The 23,627-nt window shown below is 41.8% G+C and overlaps 1 protein-coding gene across 1 annotated transcript in view; it reads left to right on the top strand.

Annotated features, from left to right (window-relative positions):
• Nucleotides 1–23,423, top strand: part of ADGRG6 (adhesion G protein-coupled receptor G6) — a 150,807-nt gene extending 127,384 nt beyond the window's left edge. The window contains exons 19-25 of the mRNA XM_065401180.1: nucleotides 2,764–2,891; nucleotides 3,483–3,751; nucleotides 5,450–5,564; nucleotides 7,667–7,950; nucleotides 12,222–12,323; nucleotides 16,169–16,321; nucleotides 23,245–23,423. Coding sequence (XP_065257252.1) covers nucleotides 2,764–2,891; nucleotides 3,483–3,751; nucleotides 5,450–5,564; nucleotides 7,667–7,950; nucleotides 12,222–12,323; nucleotides 16,169–16,321; nucleotides 23,245–23,423 — 1,230 coding nt within the window. The remainder of the gene's footprint in view (nucleotides 1–2,763; nucleotides 2,892–3,482; nucleotides 3,752–5,449; nucleotides 5,565–7,666; nucleotides 7,951–12,221; nucleotides 12,324–16,168; nucleotides 16,322–23,244) is intronic.
• The last annotated feature ends 204 nt before the right edge of the window (nucleotides 23,424–23,627 follow it).

Raw genomic sequence — 23,627 nt, forward strand, 5'->3', positions numbered from 1 at the left:
AGGACTTGACCTTCCCCTGCATGGCCACTCTCACTCTCAGGGGGAGCCCAGCACCAGAGGTTCCTGCAGCTGGAGACTTGTGTAGGTGGGTCCGATCTCCCCCTGCTCCTCGAAGTGCCCCAGCCAGGTGACCCCTAGCTGCAAGTCCCTGGGGAGGAGCAGGACTTGTCCTTCCCTTGCATGGAAGCTCGGGGGGGAGGGGTGAGATCAGACCCGCTTCCGAGTACCTTTTGGGTTGGGTCCCCACGGTTACAACACTGTGAAATTTCAGATGTAAACAGCTTAAAAAGTGAAATTGACTTATTTTAAAACCCTCCAGCTATGAAATTGATCAAAATGGACTGTGAATTTGGTAGGACCCTACCTATGTGTATCTGCTGATTCCAGCTGTAACAGTACTTCAAGTAATGGTTCCTATGGCATTCCACTGAGGGTTACGCATGCCCACTATGCACCCGGAGTCAGAAAATTTGAAAAGTAGAGTCTGTTGGTCCATTCATGTGCCTGGCTCACCTTATGTTTCTGTCCGAGGCGATAAAGGACGGGGTGGACTGACCGCATCTTCCTTCTCACCAGTGCATGGTCCTGGTTGGAATTTCCAGTGTCCTCGTCTCTGACAATCTTTCAAATAAGGATAGTTGTATGTAGTTTACCAGACTATAGCAGTTTTACCAGTTTTATTGTAGTTTTTATTAGTCAATTCTTTTAGTACTTTGTTTAGATAGACTTTGGGGGATTTTCAACCCCCTACCCCATGTGCGGGTACCGGACTATGCCCAGCCTATGTCTAGGCTTCAAACGCTGCACCTTCTGCCTACACTCCTTCTTGATCAGTGACAGCCAACAGCATTGCCTTTCCTGCCTGGGGGAAGCTCACATTGCATCCAGGGACAGTATTTGCTAGTCCTTCCCCAGCCACACCTGAGAAGGCCGGGCTCTTCACCTCCAGCAGCACATCATGGAGCTCGCCATGAGACTGTACTCAGACCCAGGCCAGGGAACTCCCCCACTACCTCGGCCTTACTCAGCGAGGAGTGCACCTCCAGCTACCATGTCTAAATCCGGTGCCGGAGGTACCACCCCCATGGACCCCATGGCGGGGCCTAGCCAGGAGGTAAGGAAGCACATCCATGAGCATGGGACTAAGTCTTTCTCCAAATCAAAGAGTCATGGGGACAGAGCACAAGCTAAGTCCCATAGACATGAGAAAAAGACCCACAAGCAATGAGATCTAGCAGTTCCGAGCACCAATCCATCAGTACCACCAGCACCAGCACCCCACAAGATTCCAGGAAAGACCACATCGCCGGCACTGATTGCCTTCAATTCTTTGAAAGTACACCTGGTGGCGATTAGCACATTCCACCCTCCAGTGGAAGCTTTCCCTATCTTCACACACCCACTAACCGCCATCAGAACCTTCTCACCAACCGATAGCTCCTCAATGGGACCTGAATTTTGTTCTCTCTATGCTAATGAAGACTCCCTTTGAACCTTTAGCATCATGCTCTATGTCCCTCCTTTCCATGAAAGTTGCCTTCCTTGTTGCTACCACTTCCGTGAGAAGAGTTGGCTACGTTGGTGCTATGATCTCGGACCCACCTTTCACGGTTTTCCACAGAGATGAAGTCTCCCTACAACTACACCCCAAGTTCTTACCAAAGGTGGTTTCTCAATTTCACATACATGAAGCCATTCGCTTACCTGTTTTCTTTCTGAAATGACATGCATCTGCAGAGGAATGTCGACTCCATTCCCTCCATGTTCGACGAGCTCTGTACTGCAGAGAATTAAACCAATCAGGAAGTCCTGTAGACTATTTATTGCAATAGCAGAGAGAATCAAGGGACAGGCCATCTCCACCCAGAGAATCTCCAAATGGATTTGAGGATGTATCAAACTCTTCTACCAGCAGTCTGGTCTACCTCCCCCTACAGGGGTACAAGCTCACTCCACAAGGGCTCAGGCTTTGACCTCGGTCTCCCTTCAGAATGTGCCGCTCATTGACATATGTAGAGCGGCCATGTGGAGTTCTCTACAGATCTTTGCTAGTGGATTCCTCCTTTGGTATGGCGGTCCTTCATACTACTGTTCCATCCTCATCCTCACACCCTCTTCCCCCATAGGTACTGCTTGTTCATCACCATCAGTGGAATACAATAGGGACCATTACTCAAAGAAGAAGAGGCGGTTACTTACATGTAACTTGAGGATCTTCGAGATGTGTGGTCCTTAGCTGTATTCCACATCCCACCCTCCTTCTCCTCTCCTATGGATCTGCTGGATTCATGGTGGAGAAGGAACTAGAAATGCGGTTGGTCCGCCCCACTCTTTACCGCCTGGGACAGGAGCACTAGGCAAGCCAGGGCATATGTGTGGACCAACGGGCACTACTTTTCAAATTCTCCAACTCCAGGCGCATGGTGCACATGCATAACCCTCAATGGAATACAGCTAGGGACCACACATCTTGAAGAACCTCCAGTTACAGGTAAGTAACCTCCTCTTATGGCACAATGTTTTCCACTGATCCCAGCTGTAACAATACTTATGGCACAATGTTTTCAAGGGATGTGGGAAGGAAGTCAGATGTGTGACAACTATATACTAAATATCCAGTAAACTCAACCTCTAGCATTGGGATTATATAGATATTGCCTAAGTGTTCTTGAATTTTTGCTTGACTTTGCACCAACAAACAGTGTCATGCTCATAAAAAAGGAGTTTGCTGCAACTTAAGCCTCTTCCTCTTCTCTCATGTAGGACCTCCAGGGAACTGCTTCACAAATAGATCCACAAAATAACAAAGTCCTCACCTTTATCACCTACATTGGTTGTGGGATATCTGCCATATTTTCAGCTGCAACTCTTTTGACATATATTGCTTTTGAGTAAGTATTTGTGCTGTCAAAAACAATTCAAAACAAATATTTTGGTTGTAATAAATAAACAAGCTAACCAGAGGCCAGGATATTTTGTTTGATTGGGTTGGGATGTCCATGTGTCTCACAAAAAGTGGCTGAACACCACTGTGCTCCACTGTTAGACATGGAATGTTTCTTACAAAGAGGCCCAAGCCCAGATTCTCTCTTCCTAGTCTGGCCACTTTGTGTTGCTCAGACTGGGCAAAGTAGCAGAGTCTTGGTCCCAAATAATCTTCTTGAGGGGCATAAGGTGTCCTTTTATATATTTTAAAAATCTACCAACATGTTGCTCAGTCTTTTTTTCAGACTCCCTATTTAGGCCTCATAGTTCCTAAATATAACAGGAAAAATCCAGCCCTTTCAGGCTGGAGACTTTCGGTAGAGAAGGGAAGTGAAATGAAGATATGCCATCTATACAACAATTCTGAAAACATCCTACGGAAATGGCAGAATGGCTCAGGGATAACTCTGTAAATTGTAAATTGGTAACCAAAGCTGCTATAAATACCTCAGTACATTTTGGCTACTTAACATATGCCTCTGTTTTTGTCTCTCTAGGAAGTTACGAAGAGATTACCCCTCCAAAATCTTAATGAACTTGAGCACAGCCCTGCTCTTTCTCAACCTGGTCTTCCTGCTTGATGGTTGGATTGCATCATTCAACATAGAAGGCCTCTGCATAGCTGTTGCAGCCCTTTTGCACTTTTTCCTTCTGGCCACCTTTACGTGGATGGGACTGGAAGCAGTCCATATGTACATTGCTCTAGTAAAAGTGTTCAACACCTACATACGGCGATACATACTGAAATTTTGCATTATTGGCTGGGGTATGTGTGAGAAGATGTATTTCTTAGATAGTGTATATTTTTAAATTATGTATTATTATGCCTTCCAGCAGTGCCAAGAGGCCCCAAGTGAGGTTATAACCCCATTGTGCTAGGCACTCGATAAACATTAGAGCTGAGTTAATAATTGATTTTTTTGGTTCAGGGGCAAAACTGAAAAATGCAGGAGGAAAAAATGTCAGGTTGAACAAAATGTTTAAGCCAAAGTGAAATGAAATTTTTCCAGGTTTTTTTTTATGTTTTGTACTCTTTTGTTTGTTTTAGTAAACTTCAGTAAATTGTTAAACGAAATGTCGAAAGGAATCAAAACAAGATTTACTGAGCCTCTGTCCAATGCCTCAACCACAAGTAAAATGTATTACTGAAAAATAACTAAGATTCATGAAAGAAGGCTTTTCATTTTTTTCTATAGCAGGGCCCTTTGGCTTCTGCCAGACATGCTGCCTGAATGCATCTGTTGTGTTCAAAATAATACAGAGCAACACAAAACCATTAGCCTCATGAACAGAGTGGTGATCACAGTCCAGTTCCTAGTTGGCAAGTTCCATATAGTAAAAATAACCCTCATGACTGGCACCCTTACTGGCAGTCTCAGCAGAGAGGACAAGGATTGAATGGTCAGTGAAACTGACCCTTAGGAGTAATTTCTCCAACACAGGGATAAGACACATAAACAGCATAGTATGAGAGTCTTACACTCATGCTGCTTGTGCTGTATCTCTGTGGACAGAGGGCTTTAATATAGCTGTCAGTCCAGCACCTTTCTCAAGCACTACATTTGCTTTATATTATATAGAAAAAAAGTATATGGAACTTCTGTTTATGTAGGGGTGTAGATAGAGTATGTAAGAGGATATAGAGTTTTGTAAAAATACAAACTGCACAGCTTTACATTGTAGCTGAAGGAATAAAATATACACAAGCTCTTTTTCTATACAAGGATAGATGGCCTGGAAGCCAGGAACGGTGGGTTCTCCAGCTCTCCATGAACTTCTTATATGACCTTAGGCAAGTCATTTAAGCCAACATTTTCAAACACGAGTGCCTACAATTAGGCACCTAAATCCATATTTAGGTACCTAAATAAGTGGCCTGATTTGGGTGCTTGGCCCTTCTGAAAAATCACTGCAACCTGATCATTAGAGTCTCAACCTTCCCGTGCTTCCAGCAACACTTTCAAACCCAGGAGTCTAATGTTACGCATCTAAATAAAAGAGGGCCAGTTTTGAAAGGGATTGTGCACTTGTAGCTCCCACTGATTTCAATAGAACTTGTTAGTGCTCAGCACCTGTAAAAATCAGACTGCTTTAATTCACATGCCTATATATGGATTTGGGAGCCTAACTTTAAGTAACCAGGGTTGAACATTTTTACTTTACTTTCCCCATGTGTAATAATAATATTTATCCCTTAATTTGTTAATGCTTGTAAAGCACTTTGAGATCCTTAGATGGAGATTTGACATTTATATAATTTGTGAGAAATCATTTATTTCATGCTGTTCTTCCATGCTGTGGTATGTCATGGACAGATCTAGAGTTATATGGCTTCCTCAAGATACTCTATGCTAAAGCAAACATTTTCAGCTCTTTTGATCATCAGTAATGCAGCATTGTCTGGAAGTATCAGATGCTTTGGGTTTTGAAAACAAAAATACAATAGCTTTCTCTTGTATTACAGGTTTACCTGCGCTAGTGGTAGCAATTGTATTAGCAAGCACAAATACAAATGCAAGTCGTATCTATGGCAAAGTTGTATATGGCAGAGATGCTAACGGGCAAGGAGGAGATGATTTGTAAGTAATTTTAAAAAAATCTGTTACAGTTCTGTGTTTGCATTTTGCAAAGGATTTGGGAGTGGCCAAACTGGCACTCATTAATTGTCTCATAAAGTTTGTAGATAAAGAACAAGAAGAGGGTGTAATCATTATCTTCTAAATCAGGGGTGGGCAAACTACAGCACAGGGGGCTGCATCTGGCCCTTCAGACATTTTAATGCGGCCCTCGAGCTCCCACTAGGGAGCAGGGTCCGGGGCTTGCCCCGCTCTGGTGCTTCAGCCAAGGAGCAGGGTCGGGGGCTTGCCCCGCTCCGCGCATTCTGTGGCTCTGTGCGGCTCCTGGAAGCAGCGGCATGTCCCCCCTCCAGCTCCTACACAGGGGCAGCCAGGGGGCTCCACACGCTGACCCTGCCCCAAGCACCACCTCCACAGCTCCCATTGGGTGGGAACTGCGGCCAATGGGAGCTGCCTGGCTGCGCCTCCGCGTAGGAGCCGGAGGAGGGACGTGCCGCTGCTTCCAGGAGCTGCTTGAGGTAAGCGCCAACCAGAGCCTGATCCCCTCCTGCGCCCCAGCCCCCTGCCCCAGCCCTGATCCCCCTCCCACCCTCCAAACCCCTCAGTCCCAGCCCAGAGCACCCTCCTGCACCCCCAACCCCTCATCCCCAGCCCCACCCCAGAGCCCACACCCCCAGCTGGAGCCGCACTCCAACCCCTACCCCAGCCTGGAGCCCCCTCCCGCACCCCAAACTCCTCATTTCTGGCTCCAGCCTAGAGCCCGCACCCTCAGCCGGAACCCTCACCCCTTCCCACACCCCAACCCCCAATTTTGAGAGCATTCATGGCCCGCCATACAATTTCCATACCCAGATGTGGCTCTCGGGCCAAAAAGTTTGCCCACCTCTGTTCTAAATTGTTTGCTTCTGAAGCCTTCTAAAAGCTATGAGAAAATCAGAAGAAATCCTACGTTACCAAAAGCCATGTAAAAAATATCCCTATGCTGCTGAAAGTGAATAACTCATAGCTTAAAAACATAATAATAATACTGTGTTTGGTTTTGTCTTAAATTTTTCACTTTTTGATGGAAACGAAAGATTGTTTAGGGGGGAAGGGAGGAAGACGTTGCTTAACAATCATGTTTCCTTTGTAAATGAAAGGCCTTTTCACAATGTAAGCCACTTAGCACTTCTGTCTTCCACATTTTTATGTAGACATCCCAAACAATCTCAGAGAAACTTATTTTCTCACTGACTGTATCTTATCATATTATCAATGTCTTGCATGATAAAACAGCACATTGAAAAAAAATGCCATTATATCTTCTCATTAAAACTTCATGTTAAACGTTCCAGTTCTCTCAGGCAGCCATTTGCAGCTAAAAGAATGAGTGACATAGGTGCAACTGATCCCTGGCCTAGTGGGGGGAGGGATAGCTCAGTGGTTTGAGCATTGGCCTGCTAAATCCAGGGTTGTGAGTTCAATCCTTGTGGGGGCCATTTAGGGATCTGGGGCAAAAAATCTGTCTGGGGATTAGTCCTGCTTTGAGCAGGGGGTTGGACTAGATGATCTCCTGAGGTCCCTTCCAACCCTGATATTCTATGATCATGATTGTCTAGTGGCTAGCCCCAAAGATCACCCAGCATGCTACTTTTTTAAGCTCAAGTAGTAGAGAGCTGAGTTTTTATGCTGGCGGTCCCGGTTTCAGTACCATCTGAGAGCTGTGAGCATGTGTATGCTGCCAGTTTGTTACACCAATACACAATGTTCTATCTTGATCCTGAAGCCACTTCAGATTATGGTAGAGCATTGCATGATGGGACTGTGGTTCCCACAGGCTACATCTGTATGGTAAACATGAATTTTATATACAGTAGATACATCCCTCAGGTACCAGGCAAGATACCAGTGTGTTCCTTAGTTACTCACAGATGCCCCGGAGCTTCACCCTGCGTAAAGAAATAAAATGGTCAAAGGTTTTGGTTGTTCCACAGGAGAAATCTTATCTGTACAGCAGTGGAGACAAATGTAGATTAGTTTTACATGTAATGATTTAAATAACTAAAGAGGAGCATAGTTATTAGTATCTAAGAATGACTTGTTTTTTGTTTTGTTCTTAAAAACAGCTGCTGGATCAAGGATAAGGTTGTCTTTTATGTGACTTGTGCTGGTTACTTTGGAATTATGTTTCTTATGAACATAGCCATGTTCGTGGTGGTGATGGTGCAGATCTGCGGGAGGAATGGGAAAAGAAGCAATCGGACCCTGCGGGAAGAGGTCCTGAGGAATCTTCGTAGCATGGTCAGCCTGACCTTCCTGTTGGGCATGACATGGGGTTTTGCCTTTTTTGCATGGGGCCCCTTACATCTCCCTTTCATGTACCTCTTCGCAATATTCAATTCATTGCAAGGTAAGATTAATTCCATTTCAGTAAACCAAGCAAGGATTCAGCTGCTGATGTTATGGAAGGGAGTGCTTCTAGTGATTTGACCAGGGGATTCAGAACCAGGTTTCTTGGGATCTGTCTTTAGTACTAATTCACTGCGTAAACATGGGACACTTAATTCTATCTGTGCCTCACTCCCCATCTGTAAAACAAGAAGGCCTACCTCACATGGATGTTGTAAGGCTTAATTAATTAATGCTTGCAAAGTTCTCCAAGTCGACCAGCCCTGCTTTTGCTATTGTTCACAGTTGAAAGAAACACCAATGATTACAGCATTCTGTTCAGGTCTCTTTCCTTTATTGAAGGTCTGGGGGGGTTATTTTTCCAGCATAATTTATCCTTCAGGTGTGGAAAATTGTAATCAAGTTATTGTACATAATAAATTATAGAAATATTCCAATGATATTTAAAATAATTTAAATTCAAGGAAATTTGTGCATACACCACCCAGCATGAGAATCCCCTGCCCCACAAAAAAATCAATAAGAATGTCATTAATAGAGAGCATATCATCCCACCAACAAATAAATATAGAGATAAAAATAAATCTTTCCAAAGGTCAGCAAAATCTCTTTCCTTCATGGAAAAGCACTGGACATTTGTTCTGTGTGGATTTCATTCTATCTGCTGCTACAGATGAAACAAATTTACTGCTGTAAGAGATTTACTGAGCTTTCATGGGAAGAAAATAATATTGGTAAAATGTGAGTCAAAATGTCCAAAAGGTGTTTGAATCTGGTGTTTTAAATATTTTGCCTCCCAAGGAAATATTTGGTGTTCTAAATATTTTTCCGCCCCAGATTCTGATATGATTTACTTCTGATTAAGGATAAAGAAGTATTTGCTGTAATGTATCAATGAGTAATACACAGGGTCTAGAGAGATTGGAAGCGTAGGGAAGAACATAAAATGAGATTGAAAAAAAGCAAGTTAAGGGTCTGATTCGGCAAGTGCTCTGTCACACTGCCTTCAGCAGGGTTTTCTGTGCAATGGGCCTGCAGAACTGAGCCCTAGTTCAAAACCTCCGAGGAATCTTTTTCAGTGGGAGAGGCATACTTTAAAAGCAGTAATGTCAAAAGAAAAAAAAAGAAACGGAGAGGAAAAAATAAACCCAAGGAATGAAAGCAGATAGCAAATTAAACATGTGCTTGTAATGCAGTATGGTAGCAGAAAATGCCAGTGTTTTAACTCTGAGACTGTCTGTACAGAGGCATTACAACATGGGAGATGATAATCCTGTATAAAACACCAGCCTGTCTAGAACTAGAATATTACTTATATTTCTGGGTATCTCCACACTAGAAAGAGTTGATAAACTGAGGAAATTCAGAGAAGATTAACAAAAATCATTGAGGCTGGAGACATGTACCTAGGAGTAATGAGGTGAAACTGAGCAATGGAAAATTTAGGATATATATCAGGAAATATATCCTAATCAGTAGATTGTGGTGTAAGTCCCATTGTTGGAGTCATCTATAGTGCACAGGACAAACCATTAAAATACACTGAAAAGCACTTCCTGCAGATGGAGTAGGGGACGTCCATTAACTTGTGGGCTTTAGGGTACCATCAAAGGGATACATTAAGGCCCCAACTCAGCAATGCACTTAAATCCAAGCTTAACTTCCAGTATGTGAGAAATCCTGTTGATTTCAGTGGGGCTACTCATGTGCTTAAAGTGAAGCACATACTTTAAGTAATAGAAAGGGGCAAATCACGTATAAAGTGTTGTATTTGCATTTAGGCTCTGATGCAGTAACATACTTTATGTACTAGAGGGTTGCACACTTCATGGATCTTATTTACATACTAGTGATTCCTTGCATCTCTCCATTCCATCCCACAAGCTCCCTGTGTGCCATCCTCCCATCCAGGGCCGGCTCCAGCATTTCTGCCGCCCCCCCCCCCCCCCCAAAAAAAAAAAAGCCGCGATCGGCGGCGGCAATTGGAAAAAAAAAAAAGCGATCGGCAGCGGCAGTTCAGCGGCAGGTCCTTCGCTCCTAGAGGGAGTGAGGGACCTGCCGCCCCCGAATTGCTGCAGGTGCCGCCCCTCTCCATTGGCCGCCCCAAGCACCTGCTTGTTAAGCTGGTGCCTGGAGCTGGCCCTTCTCCCATCCCCCTCCATTCCAGGGACTCCTTGCAACTTCCCCAGGCTTTTCCGGCTGCGGTTTGTGTGCAGCCCTTCTCCCCTCCCTAATACGAGGGTCCCCAATTCCCCACACCCATGACAGGAGCTCTGTGTTTGCCCCCATTTCCTCCTCCCCTCATAGCAGGGCCCCCCCCAATCTCCCCCACATATCAGGGTTCTTTGTTCCCCCTTTTCCTCCCCCCATATTAGGGTTCCCCATTCTCCCTCCCCATGCCATGGGCTGTGTGCACGCTCCTATTTCTCCCTAGCCCCTCCTCCCAACACCCCCCAGTTGTTTATTTTTCTCTCACTGCGTGATAAGTCATGCAGGGAGTAAACATGTCAAACTTTGTTGTGAGGAGGGGCAGAGATGAGATGGGAAATTGTTATTCTAGAAGAAGTTAATGGGTGCCATCAACCAGTTATTTGATCTATAGACAACTGCAAAGGTGATTGCAACTGTGGCTATGCTAATCAAATTCAGAGGCTCTCTGTATCCCCCACACACGTGCCCGCACACACACACACACTTACTGCAGAAAATCAGAAAACTGAAAAGGGAAAAACAAGGTTCTGCCAACTGATGCCTAGAACTTTCCTTGTAGGCAGTGTAGCTGTAGCTGTGAGAGTCCCAGGACCTTAGAGAGATACGGTGGGTGAGGTAATTCTCTCTCTCGCCAACAGAAATTGGTCCAGTAAATGATACCCTCTCCCACCTTGTCTCTTGATCTTTCCTTCACATTTTGGAATTGATCAGATGCAGCATCCAAAAGTTACTGTTTTACATAAAGAAAGACAATTAGAAATGCCATCATTCCCTTTGTAAGGCCTTCACAAGCTCAGTAGTTAGGATTTTAATTGGTTTTGTACTTCCTGAATTTTAGTTCTCACAATTTTTTTTGTCAACTATCAAATAATTCACAAACAACATTTTTCATTATTCAACCATTACCACAAGATAGCAAAGCAAGCAGGTTGCAGCCCCCACTGACCTCAGTTTGGGCAATGTTTTAGAGTAGAGACCCAGGTCCATGCCCAATTGTACATGCCAAAGTGCACCAGTGCCCAGATACTGAGATCTTTGCTAGCAACGTTTTTTTTTTTTTTATGATTCAGAACAATATTTTCCAAACCCTGCACTGTCTTGTTGTTCCACCCTCTAAAACCCAGTAGCCATGAGCACATGGAGTTAAGCATGATTAGGAAATGGAAGAATCTCCAAAGAACACCAGTTAAGCGTTTAGGCCCACAACAGACCTCACTTAAATCATTTTTCAGATATAATCATTTAGGGATCTGGCATTAGAATTTTGCCCTCAGGTTCAGCCTTGGCTCTGCCTCAGTTAATGAGAATGAAGCAAGCGCATGCCAAACCAGAGAGAGATGGAAGATTCCACAACTACCGCCTACCTGTGAAGGGCCAGGATCATGTTATAATTCCTATTTCTGCTTTCAAAATTAGCACTGGAGTATCTCTGTGGAACTATTACAGTTGTACTGTTAACCCAAGTTACAAGATTCTTACCAACACAGGACTGCATTCTGAAAATTGGAGGCTGTAGATCTGCATGCAAAAAAAATTCTGCTTACAAGTGTGTGCATCTGCATATGTGGGCACATTTACAGCAAGTGTATGCACAAACCAGGCAGAAATGGGTAGTTGGGCCACCTCCATAGTAATTTATAAATGTATTTTCCCCATTTTCACACTCATTTGCAGTAAATATTTATGCAAATAGTGATGATCTTTTTTGTGCACTTTATTGGTGCAGAGACTTCCAGTCTCCAGTATTTAAAAAATTGGCCCTGTAGATCTGGAACACTAGGAGTTAAACAGGAAAAATCTCCCTTTATACTTGGCTTTGGGGGTCTTGATCTTGTCGTGTTTATGAGTGCAAAATACTCATTCAAGTCAATGAAAGTCATGGTTGTGTAAAATCTAGAGGATGGGTAAGCACTCAGTGCTTCAAGCACCTGTTACCTTGTACACCTCAGTGATGCAGGTTGATGACGAGGACCAGTTCACAGTGGTTTTCAGAATGTTTACAACATAAAGATTTTATACATATAAAATTTTGATTTATCCATTTGTTTGCATTGCTCGCAGGTTTATTTATATTTGTATTCCACTGTGCTATGAAAGAGAATGTGCAGAAACAATGGAGGAGGCATCTCTGCTGTGGCAGATTCCGATTGGCAGACAACTCAGGTAAAAAAAAAATGCACGCCCATTTCATGGCTCCATTTCTGAGATGCAGAAGTAGACTGGAAAAGGCCAGGTGCACAGCTTGAGTCTCTTGGATTTAACACAATTTAGGCCACAGATGTGGAAAGAGTAAGGAATATGATTATTAATAGCCTATGACTGTAATAATGATTGCCTAGGGACTCTTCAGAGAGCGCTCCATAAAAAAGTCTCCAGTCCTCACTTTACCAGCTGGCTTCACTGGAAAACTTAAATTTTGTAATGAGCATGGCTTTGGAAGTCCCTTTTGTTTTACAGCAACAGTGATTCACTGTTTAAATAAGGATTCAGAAGGTCAAATCCTGGCCCCTTTTCCTTATGTATGAGGGGCTTGTGCCAGACCAAGTGGTCCTATGGGCTATCAGACTAATGTGGAGGGGATATTGGAGGTGCTTCACAAGAGCCATATGTTGAACTGATGAGGATCTTTCAACCCCACATGTAGCCTGTGTGCATCCAAGCTCTTTTCCCCCAATATTGTAGCCATAGAAACCAGAGTAGCCAGAAGAGATTTACCAGGGGCAGAGTGAAAGAGGCTTGAGCACACCCAGAAATTGATGTCCCTTCCTACAAACAGGATCTCAAAGTGGCAGGGAATGTGAGGTCCCTTTGTGGGAACTCACTACTGCTGCTCCCCATAGCAAACAACTATTGCTCTGGGCCTTCTGCAGGCACAAAAAACGCATCCCAATGTGTTGATAATATTGGCCCAACTCCACGGCTGGTGTAAATCAGCATTGCTCCATTGAAGTCACATTAACATGCCATAGTTTGATATACTCTCAGAAATATTATTTTTTCTATGTAAACCATAAATCCACTGTCTGACCTAAAGATTTGAAGTGAGTTGCAGCAATGCTTACCATACGATACTTAGTCACAAACCAAGGGTCAGAGCATTGGCTGGTGTAAATTGGCATTGTCGTGGAAAAAGTCACCCACGCATTGATTTTAGTTCACAGACTCAAGCCTGAGGCCAGTTTATTGCAATACATACCAACGCGTTGGGGTAGCAGTCCGAAAACTACCACACCTAGCACAGCACGCAGGCTGCTTTTATTCCGTCAAACCGCAAGCATAGTACAAATAATACGTCATTTGCGAGTAATAAGAGTTGGGGTCTGTCCCCTTTTTCCCGGCAGCTTCCTCATTATTTTACGAGAATTGGGTGCCTATTGGGTGGGGGGTTTTTTTGGTGGTTTCCGACATGGGTGGTACTTGGCACCAGTTGGGGTGTTGTTTTCGTCAAGGTACATATTGTTTTTTCCGGGGGTTTACGGTTAAGGTCATAGGGGTTTATCTCGGGACGCCCAAAGAAGATATATGAGTTAGCTGGAACTACAAGGGAAGTTGACCTTTACTAGAAGCAATTTCTTCATATAGGCGGTTATTATGTTTCATAAACAAGCGGTTATCATGTTCTCATAAACAAGCGGCTATCATGTTTTCATAAACAAGCGATTATTATGTTGCTAAGCGTTTCACATTGCTCCCTCCCCCCTCCCTCCTCTGGTCATAGCCCATGACCGTATTTGGCAGGGGCTTGTACAGCTTAGTTTTGTTCAGGCCCTCGCCTGTACTGTTCTATGTAAAGGCCGTCTGTATAGTCAGCTTCTGTCAGAGGGCCTGAATTTGGGCCTTTGGTGTTACTTTGGCTGCCATAAAGATGGCCACCTAGTTCTTTTTCCCCACAGCATTGTGTGTGACTGCATGGCCATGGGCAACTTAGTGTACTACCATTTTGTTCTAATTACTTTAATGCCAGCAGGTGAGGCATTCTCACTGTAAACTGTGATGCATCTTATATTGTCATTTCATATTAAGAAATCCTGACTCATGAAATCAAAGTTAAGACAAACTAGGAAAGATACATCAATTCTGATCAGGCATCCAGATTATTTCATGCATTCAGTTTCCAACATACATGCTGTAAATCATGAACTGGCAACTGCAGATGGACCAAATTATTTCCAGATTTTTACACTGCTGTTGGCAGCCTTTGGGGAGGATAGCAATAAAAGTTTGAAGCATTCAAGGACTTCAGTGGTGGTACTTTATGTGGCATAATTACTTCTTATACTTACCAACTCTTCACTGCTGGCTGGTTTGCTAGGGAGGGTCAGCATGACACCATTAGCAGCTGGAAGAGTAGAGTATAAATCAAATAAGATTTTAAAACATGATCAGATTATAATGAATTTTAGAACACGATCTGATCAAAAATCTGCATGTTGTCATGGTTAGCACAAAAATAGTTATAAAATTCACCCTAGTGCAAAGAGTCAAGATAAAATCCTGCTGCTTACATAAACCAAACCAACCATTAAAGATTTAAGTGGTACATAGGTCTTTGCTTGGGCCCCTCTGCATGTGGATTACTTTTCTCCCAGAAGAATAAATTATAATAGTAAGAACAACAAAAGGAACAAGGACTTGAAACTAACCTTACATGCAGGTATGTGTTGCAATGTGTTTTGTAAAATTGGCTGTTAAATTTACTCCTGTATGTACTAATTTTGAAACATACATTGTGAGGTTCGGAATGTCAATATTCTAACAACATTTAATTGTGAAGTAACTTTTTGTCCTAATTTGGGGGAGAGGGGTATGACTGAAGGGGGGGATTGTTTCTTTCAATTGCAAGAAAAGCTTAGTTTAACAACAATGCAAATTAGATCATTTAAAGTTATTCCATTCAAATATATATTATTATTATATCAATGTGTTAGGTACTGTAGACATATATAAGAGAACCCAGTGTCCAAATTAAGCAGTACAAAGCAGCCTTAGATCTAGCAGATCCAGCCCCTTTATGATTCCTCTTTAGTAGGGGAATCCCTGCATGGAGTAGCCAGAGTAATAGTGCCCACACACCCCTTCTCCTGGGTTCCTCAGCACAGAGGGTATGGCCAGGGCAACCTCAGACCCCAACAATCTCTTGCTGCTGGAATGTCTAGCTGGGTGTAAATTAGAATCCAGCCACCCAGATCCAGAATTGCAAGAGTGCAAAGGTGGCTAAAAGTCAACCTTGGTTCTTCCCACTCCACTCTTGATGAACCTGCCCCACAGTCCTTGCTCTACAGAATTCATAGTCTAAGATTTGAAATTATGGAGGCTGTTGGTTATCTATGCTTGTGAACCACATTTCTTTGCATTGTTCTTTTTAATCATAGAAAAAGAGTAGGGACCTGATTGTGTATTCTTGGTGCACCCAAAACTGGCACTACAGGGCCCCAATCCCTTACTGGGGTCTCTTGGCATTACCAGAATACAAATAAATAACAGTAGTTGTTGTTAATTTTATAAGAAATTTGGCAGTGCCATTTTGACTACCCCATCAACAGAGGCACCGACTCCATCGGTGCTCCAGCAAAAAAATAGTGGGTGCTCAGCGGGGCATGCTCTGGGGAGGGGGGAATAAGTGGGGCAGGAGTGGGAAGAGGCGGGGTGGGAGCTTGGGGAAAGGGGTGGAGTGGGGGAGGGGCCTGGGGCAGATCAGGGGTTGAGCATCTTCCGGCAACTCAGAAATATGCCATCTCTGACCATCAATCAGTTTTAACCCTAACTAGAAAGTGGAAACATCAACTACTGTTCTTTAATGTCATCCTTAATAACAAAGTAAAGCATCTTGAAATAGTCCTGCTTTCTAAAGAACAAAAGATGCCACCAGACAAGAACTAGAGCAGACCACTTTGTTATAAGTAATGTAAAAAGTGCTTCTGATGCTTGGAAATTAAATAATTGAGAGAAGCAGGAGTTTAGTGCTGATAGAAATGAATGATTTTTTAAAAATGCCTATTCATTTTCAGACTGGAGCAAGACAGCAACTAATATTATAAAGAAAAGCTCAGATAATCTTGGGAAATCCTTGTCCTCCAGTTCTATTGGCTCCAACTCAACCTATTTGACATCCAAATCTAAATCCACTTCAAATACATACTTCAAAAGAAACAGCCATACAGGTGGGTCATTTCTAGTACATCAAAGAGATCTTTCTGGTATGGTGCTTCAAATTGTGAATGTTTACTTTGCATAATAGGTATGCCAGTGACTTGTGTTACCTTCATGCATAAAAGAAAAGTCAACTGAACATTTTTAAAAATGTTTTTTTGTTTAGTAAGGGCTGTCATGATGCAATATTCACCAACCATGATAAATATCTAATCTTGGACTTTTATTGTGATATAAAAAATATAGTTAATAAAAATACTTAGCTCTTATATAGCACTTTTACCGAAAGATTTAAAAGGTAGGTAGATAGGTAATAGTAGCCCATGTTAGAGAAACTGAGGCACAGAGAGGTGATGCAACTTTCCCACAGTCACACAGCAGGCTAGAAGCAGAGTTGGGATAGAATCCATATCTTCTGAGCCCCATTCCAGTCTGCTGTCCACTGGGCCAAGCTGCCTGCCATTTAACAGTACTACATTTACTGACAAAGGGACAAATGGAAGTTATTTGGAGGTTTCATAGTACTATGTTAACAAAATATACACTGTTTTCCCCCTTGTACAAATAGCATACAGTAGTTATTACATAGCTGTTCAGATGTCATGTGTATAATAAAAAGGACCATCTATATCTCTATATTCCATTCACATAAAATAATTATGTACTTATTCTAGGAACATTGTAATGATACCCAAACAACGGAACAACAATGACCTGAAAGCTCATGTGCTCATATTTGTTTTGGATTATATTTCAGAGAAGCCTATAAAGCAAAGTGATTTTTCCATTGAACTTTCATTAACCAATGCCTCCATGGATAGCTTTCTGCATAAGACAAATGTTATCAAGAAATATTCTTCTAAAATGTAATGGAAATCAATGTTCACATGTATTTAACCCAGTCTGTAAAAAGGGAATCTGTTTGTTTGTTTGTTTCAAAAACAATCTGATAGATTCGCTCGTTGAAATTATCATCTCCTTTATGAATAATTTCAAAAATACAGACTTGGCTTAAATGAACTGACTAGAAGGAACTTTCAGACTTTTTATATTTTTATACTAAATACACTTCACAGAGTCACAAGACAGGTCCCATTTCTGATACTCCAGTCTCCTTTCATGTGTAGATCTCCTACTGACATCAGTTGAAGCTCTACACAAATATGGAGAACAAAGCATCAGAGTCAAGTTTCACTGTGTGATTCGGAGAGGAGAATTTTGCCCACAGTCTGAACAGGTGATGTGGCTTAGTACCAGGAATTACCTTCCTGCTTTTCCTTCTCCTTATCACATAGTTCATTCAGGTGGACTATAGCTGGCTGGTTAGATCCAGTTATTCAAATGTTTATGTTGCCCCCTTTAGCCTGAGCAGTTAGCCAGTATTCCGGGGCTTGCAGGATTGTTTCAATGAGGAGAAGTGAATAATATGAGTCAGATATTTAATTGGTGTAATCATATTTGCTTACAAAGAATGTACACAAAGTCCTGTTTCCCTAAACACAGTGCAAACAAACAACAGAAAGAAATTCCCTTGATCAGAAATCCCCCAGTGTGCCTGTTCAGTGAACCAGGGCTCCCAGAAGCCCTGTCCATCCATTTCCCCTCACGGCCCTGCTCACAACAGGCTTCCTGCTGACTTTGTGCCTTTAACACTCACAGTCTTCAGAATCAGAGGGGTAGCCGTGTTAGTCTGAATCTGTAAAAAGCAACAGAGGGTCCTGTGGCACCTTTAAGACTAACAGAAGTATTGGAGCATAAGCTTTCATGGGTGAATGCCCACTTCATCAGACGCATTCACCCACGAAAGCTTATGCTCCAATACTTCTGTTAGTCTTGGGCCTGGTCCACACTAACCCCCCACTTCGGACTAAGGTACTCAAATTCAGCTACGTTAATAACGTAGCTGAATTCGAAGTACCTTAGTCCGAACTTACCACGGGTCCAGACGCGGCAGGCAGGCTCCCCTGTCGATGCCGCATACTCCTCTCACCAAGCTGGAGTACCGGCGTCGACAGCGAGCACTTCCGGGATCGATCCGGGATCGATTTATCGCGTCTAGACAAGACGCGATAAATCGATCCCAGAAGATTGATTGCCTGCCGCCGAACCAGGAAGTAAGTGTAGACGTACCCTTAAAGGTGCCACAGGACCCTCTGTTGCTTTTTACAGTCTTCAGAACCAAATCCTAGCATCTGTGACTGCCACTGGCAAACCCATTAGCTCACACTGCTTAGCACTGACCAGCCATGCAGCCCATCATCTTCGGCAGATCCCCCCGCCCCATATTTCCAACGGTCTTTACCATATAAAAGGGGTTTTCCTCCCCACATCAGCTTTCATAGTGTTTGGTTTATTTCAGTAAGCTTGCTGCTATTATGACATTACAGCAATGCCAACTCAACAGATAGTACCTGGTCACATTCTCTTGTTTCCTGATGATCATACTATAAATGTGTCAAATTTTATATGTTATAGAGTCATGTACATCTCTCTGTGGTTCAATCCACAGCATGTTCTCAGTTCAGTGTGTAGTACTGTTGATATACAATTCCATTTATGCCAATGACAACTGAGAAGTTATAAAACTGCTGTATAGGACTCTATCAACACTTCTTTTTTGTTGGATCACAGCAAGCCTGTGCTTAAAGATAAAAACACACTTAAAATTAAATACATACTTCAATGCTTTGGTAAATTAGGGCCTTTGTAGAAGGTTAGCAATTAGAACATGCCTGATCATGCGTTTTCACTACTTTTAGTGCTTCTGCAGTGCAGTCTTAAAAGAAAATGGATTAGTGCATTGGATTAATGCATTAGGAGAAATAAAAAAGGTCCCAGATAATAAAATGTAAGTAGAAAGAGGAAGAACAAAAATATATTAAAAAAACAAACGAATTTCTTATACCTTCAAACAAACTGGGAGACTATCCTTTTGGAATAATGATCAGACCAAGTACTAAATATTTTTTAACCTTAGGCAAAATTCTCTGCTCAAACCTTATTGCAGATCAAGACTCAACATTTTGCTCTTCCTACATGTGCATATCCCCCACTAACAGTAGTTGGAGCCTCTGCGTGCAGGGAAATGAGACATCAGATGAGAGGTTCTGAAATGAACCGAGAATGTTGTCCATATAAGGGAACGTTTCTATAGATGTTTTTATTACTCAAGCTAGTTTCTTATGCCCAAGTAACTACTTATGTGTTTTTATTGTGAGTTAACTACACTAGTCATGGAGTTTTATGTACTTTGCCACTGGAACCTGGGCTGCCAGACCTTGGTGGTAGAAAAATCCTATTAAAAGGGGAGTTACAGCAACACAAACGTGCCACCACGACTATTTCCACAAAGGGCTAGCCATGAAGAAGGTGTGGCCAAAGACCCGAAGGATGAGCTGACTCAGCATATTTCCTGAGCAGCCTCCATTGGATATCGGTGGAGCTGGAACTTAAAACAAGCTCGGTAGTGCTATTACCATATGCCCTTTCGAATGAAACTCCTCAAAGGCACAGCTATACTGTGTACACCTCATATTGCAATTGCACCTCCATCACCCCGGCCATGAATCAAACCCCTCGGGCCCAATTCAGAAAAGCATCCTCACTCAGGAAAACACTTAATCATATGCTTAAAGCTAAGCAAGTGACTAAGTGCTTCCTGGATAGGGATGGACTTAATTACAAGTTTCAGGGCTCTCCTAAATTGGGTCATAGATAGTAATGCAATAATTTACTGGATATTATAGAAGCACCAAAATATTCTGCGTTCTTTTTAATATTATAGTGATTTCCTTTTCCCTTGACCATTTGAAATATACATTTTATTTCACTTTTTCTACCTGTGACACACTAAAGTAATTTTGACTGGATCCAGTTTTTTCAGATATCTACATTCCTTCTCAAACAAGTTTTCATGGCATGAAAAAAAAATTCAGAAGTTATTTTTTATCCATTTGGTTCCGTTTTTTGCACAGCTAATCTACTCAAATTGGTATCTTGGCGAATCTATAACCATTTTTAGTATACAGTGTAATAGATGTATGTCTTGGTAGCTGTTAACGTGGTTGTTGATCCCTGGAATTGACCCAGACATTCATATGTTTATGGTATAGATAATGTCTTCTAAGAGCATTTCCTCAGCAGAGGTGGAACATTCCAGGTAAAGTGTGCATCATTTTTGTTGAATGCATGATTTCAGCAGGGTGGAGGGGGAATCACTTGCATGAAGTCCTAATTGACACAAAAAGGACTGTTGCTAATCAGAAATACTGCTTATTCCTCACTATTCATCTTGTTATTGATGCTGACTGGCTGTAATTCAAAGGGCAAATATGCTTCGAACTCTGGTTGTCTATACACTGCATGGAGCATGAGGTATCTGAAAGATTACCCTTCTAGAAAATGTACAACGTTACAGTATTAATGCTCACCATGTGATGCCTGTTAAAAAAAGGTAACATTAATTTAAAACAAAAAAAGTGCATTTGAAAGCAAAAAGACCAAAAAAAAAAAGCACCCTACTGTCAAAAGTGATGTGATGAATTGCTAGATATATCATGGTACATTTCTAGAAGGAATAAATGTATAAAAAGGTTATGCCAGGGCTCTAAGAAATTGTCTTTTTATTTGGGCCTATAGCCATTATAGAATTCAATCTCCTATCTATTGGTTTTAAAATATCTTTCAATTACATCAAAATTAGATCTGAATGACGGATCGTATTTTTCAAATATGCCTAGAAACTTTGTTGTGTATTACTACTCAAGTTGAGAATTTGTTTAGTAGAATGGACAAAAGAACCCATTTCCATGAGTTTTCAGAATATGATATGGGACTGACAGAAAGCAGTCATATGAAGCAATGAAAGATCATATATGCTGAAATACTAACTCCACAGATATCAATGGCAAAACTCGCATTGACTTCAGTGGGCCAAGATTTCATCCATAGGGTCTGATCCAAAGCCTGTTTAATTCAACCAAAAGACTCCCATTGTCTCCAGAGAGCTTTGGATATAGAGTACAAAAAAGTTTTGGAAAATGAGAGTTAGTTTTAATGATGCTGTGTGAATGTGTGTAATCATTTTTGGGGTACTGAAACAGTCTTTCCTAGGACACAAGAATTCATTTTAAACTCCTTTTAAACAAATTAAATAGAAAAACCTCATTGGCTAATGAGTAAATGAAACTGAAGAACACACAGTACCCAGCCATTTGCAGTAGTACAAGGAGTTATTTGCTATAATTCATTAGCCATTTTCACCCGCTTTAAAGAAATATCATTCTTAAACTGCCTGTTCCTTTGTTCATAATGAAACTGTTTAGATTTTCCTCTATGCAATCCATTTCTCTTTTATGTGCAATTCAAGCAGCATTTCATATTGCAAATCTTTATGAGAACTATAGCTTGGTACCATCATTAAATCTTTTCTGAAACCTGCATTTTCATTTTGTTTTCATTGGTAAGCAGTATATTTATTTTATATAAAACATATTCTAATATTAATATAATAAAATACACTGATTTAAATAAAATTACCTTTTACAGAAGAATTATCTGAAGGTGGTTTTACTATAAGCTGTATCAAGCTGGTTGACTAAAGTGCCAACAGTGGAGAGCATTGCTTCATGCAGCCATTCATCTTGCTATCAAACTTTGTGTTGGGTCATATCAGACTTGGGATCAGGGAACTCATTAATACAGTCTAAAAAGGGGAGGTAATGATTGCTCACTACATGAGCTCTCCCTACTGGTCAGACTCAGAACTGAAATGCTGTTAGCCACACAAGTGGATGCTTGTCCTCTTTGTCTGAAGAAAAGTACCATACTGGAGGCTATATGAGTGAAGGCTACAGGGCTGAAGGTGGCAGCTGTGGAGATATTCAAGACCCTCTTTGAATAAGGCTTAGTCAGTATCAGGTGAAGTGGAGAACGATGATCCACACAGCAGAAACAAAATACTTTCTCCTTATAGCTGAGTACTCAGATATACCTGGGTCCCCTGTGTAAAATTCCCTTCAAACCAACTTGGGTATATGGTGATAATAATGTATAGTGTGGTCATCAGAAGTGTTACTGACATCATCAGACACAGTGGGATGTAGATTTTTGAAAGTGAAAGGGGGGGGGGAAGAGTGAACTGTCTTCTTTCTTTTTCTCTCCTGCGTCATCCTTGGTTTAGAGCACATGAAACATGAAAATATATGAGTTTTCCACATCTATTTAGTGCCACAAACCACAAACATAGCTCCTCAGCTCTTCTTGTATTCTCCATGTGCTAGAAAGTCAAACAGATGCAATTGTAATAATCAGGCCAGTTTTAAAATCTGCTCATCTATTTTTATTTGGAATCATCTGCTGCTTTCTGTGCTTGTTTTTGTTGTGTTATTTGATAACTGTTTAACTTTTATGATTCATATTATTAAATGCTTTTCACTAGCATTTTTCAGCGATTTCATTATTTGGTTCAGTGGGGCGCTATTTACCAAATGTTACCAAAGCAATGCTTGCATCACCGCCTCTCCTGTAATATTGTAATACCCAGACAACCTTTTCAATTTGAGAGTTCTGTAGCTGGAATCTTCAGCAGACAAACTAATGGATCCTACTGTGCCTTGATATAGTTGCAGCATAAGCAAAAGGGGTGATAGGGGAATAGACTCAGGAAAGGACTGAGCAGAGAGGCTAGGATTCCAGATATGTAGGTTAGAATATGTAGAATTTAGTCTATAGCATATAACTGAAAAGAACAAAGAAGGTATAATGTCAAGCTTATTTAATGGCTATATCAAAAAATCAGCAGGGCAATATAATTGAAAAAATAAATTCCTACAGTAATGTAGAGGGGGATTGCCTGCAGGTGACAAATCTGGTAGATAATGAGCTTGTTTTAAAAGCCCTAATTTCCTGTTCCTGTTTCTTTTCCCCTTCCTAGACAATACTTTCGTTGACAAGCCCTCATCAAAATTTGCCCAAGTGGATGGAGAGCAGACACCAATCATCCCGGTCCATCAGGTTATTGACAAAGTCAAGGGGTACTGCAGTGCTCACTCAGACAACTTCTATAAAAATATCATGATGTCAGACACATTCAGCCATAGCACGAAGTTCTGATTGGGTTTCTGAACTTCTGAACCACAAGACTACATGCAGCCTGGAGATTCTAAACAATGGAGTACTTGGAGACTGAGTGGGGAGAATTATATTACCAGATTTAGTCATTTTTCCCATGGTATATTGTCGTCCTCTTAACAGCTTCTTCTCGAGAAAAGGTTTTTTCCCCATTAAGAGAGTCAGTCATTTTCTCGTACATAGTAT

The sequence above is a fragment of the Emys orbicularis genome, chromosome 3 (genome assembly GCF_028017835.1).
Source record: "Emys orbicularis isolate rEmyOrb1 chromosome 3, rEmyOrb1.hap1, whole genome shotgun sequence".
NCBI lineage: Eukaryota > Metazoa > Chordata > Testudines > Emydidae > Emys > Emys orbicularis.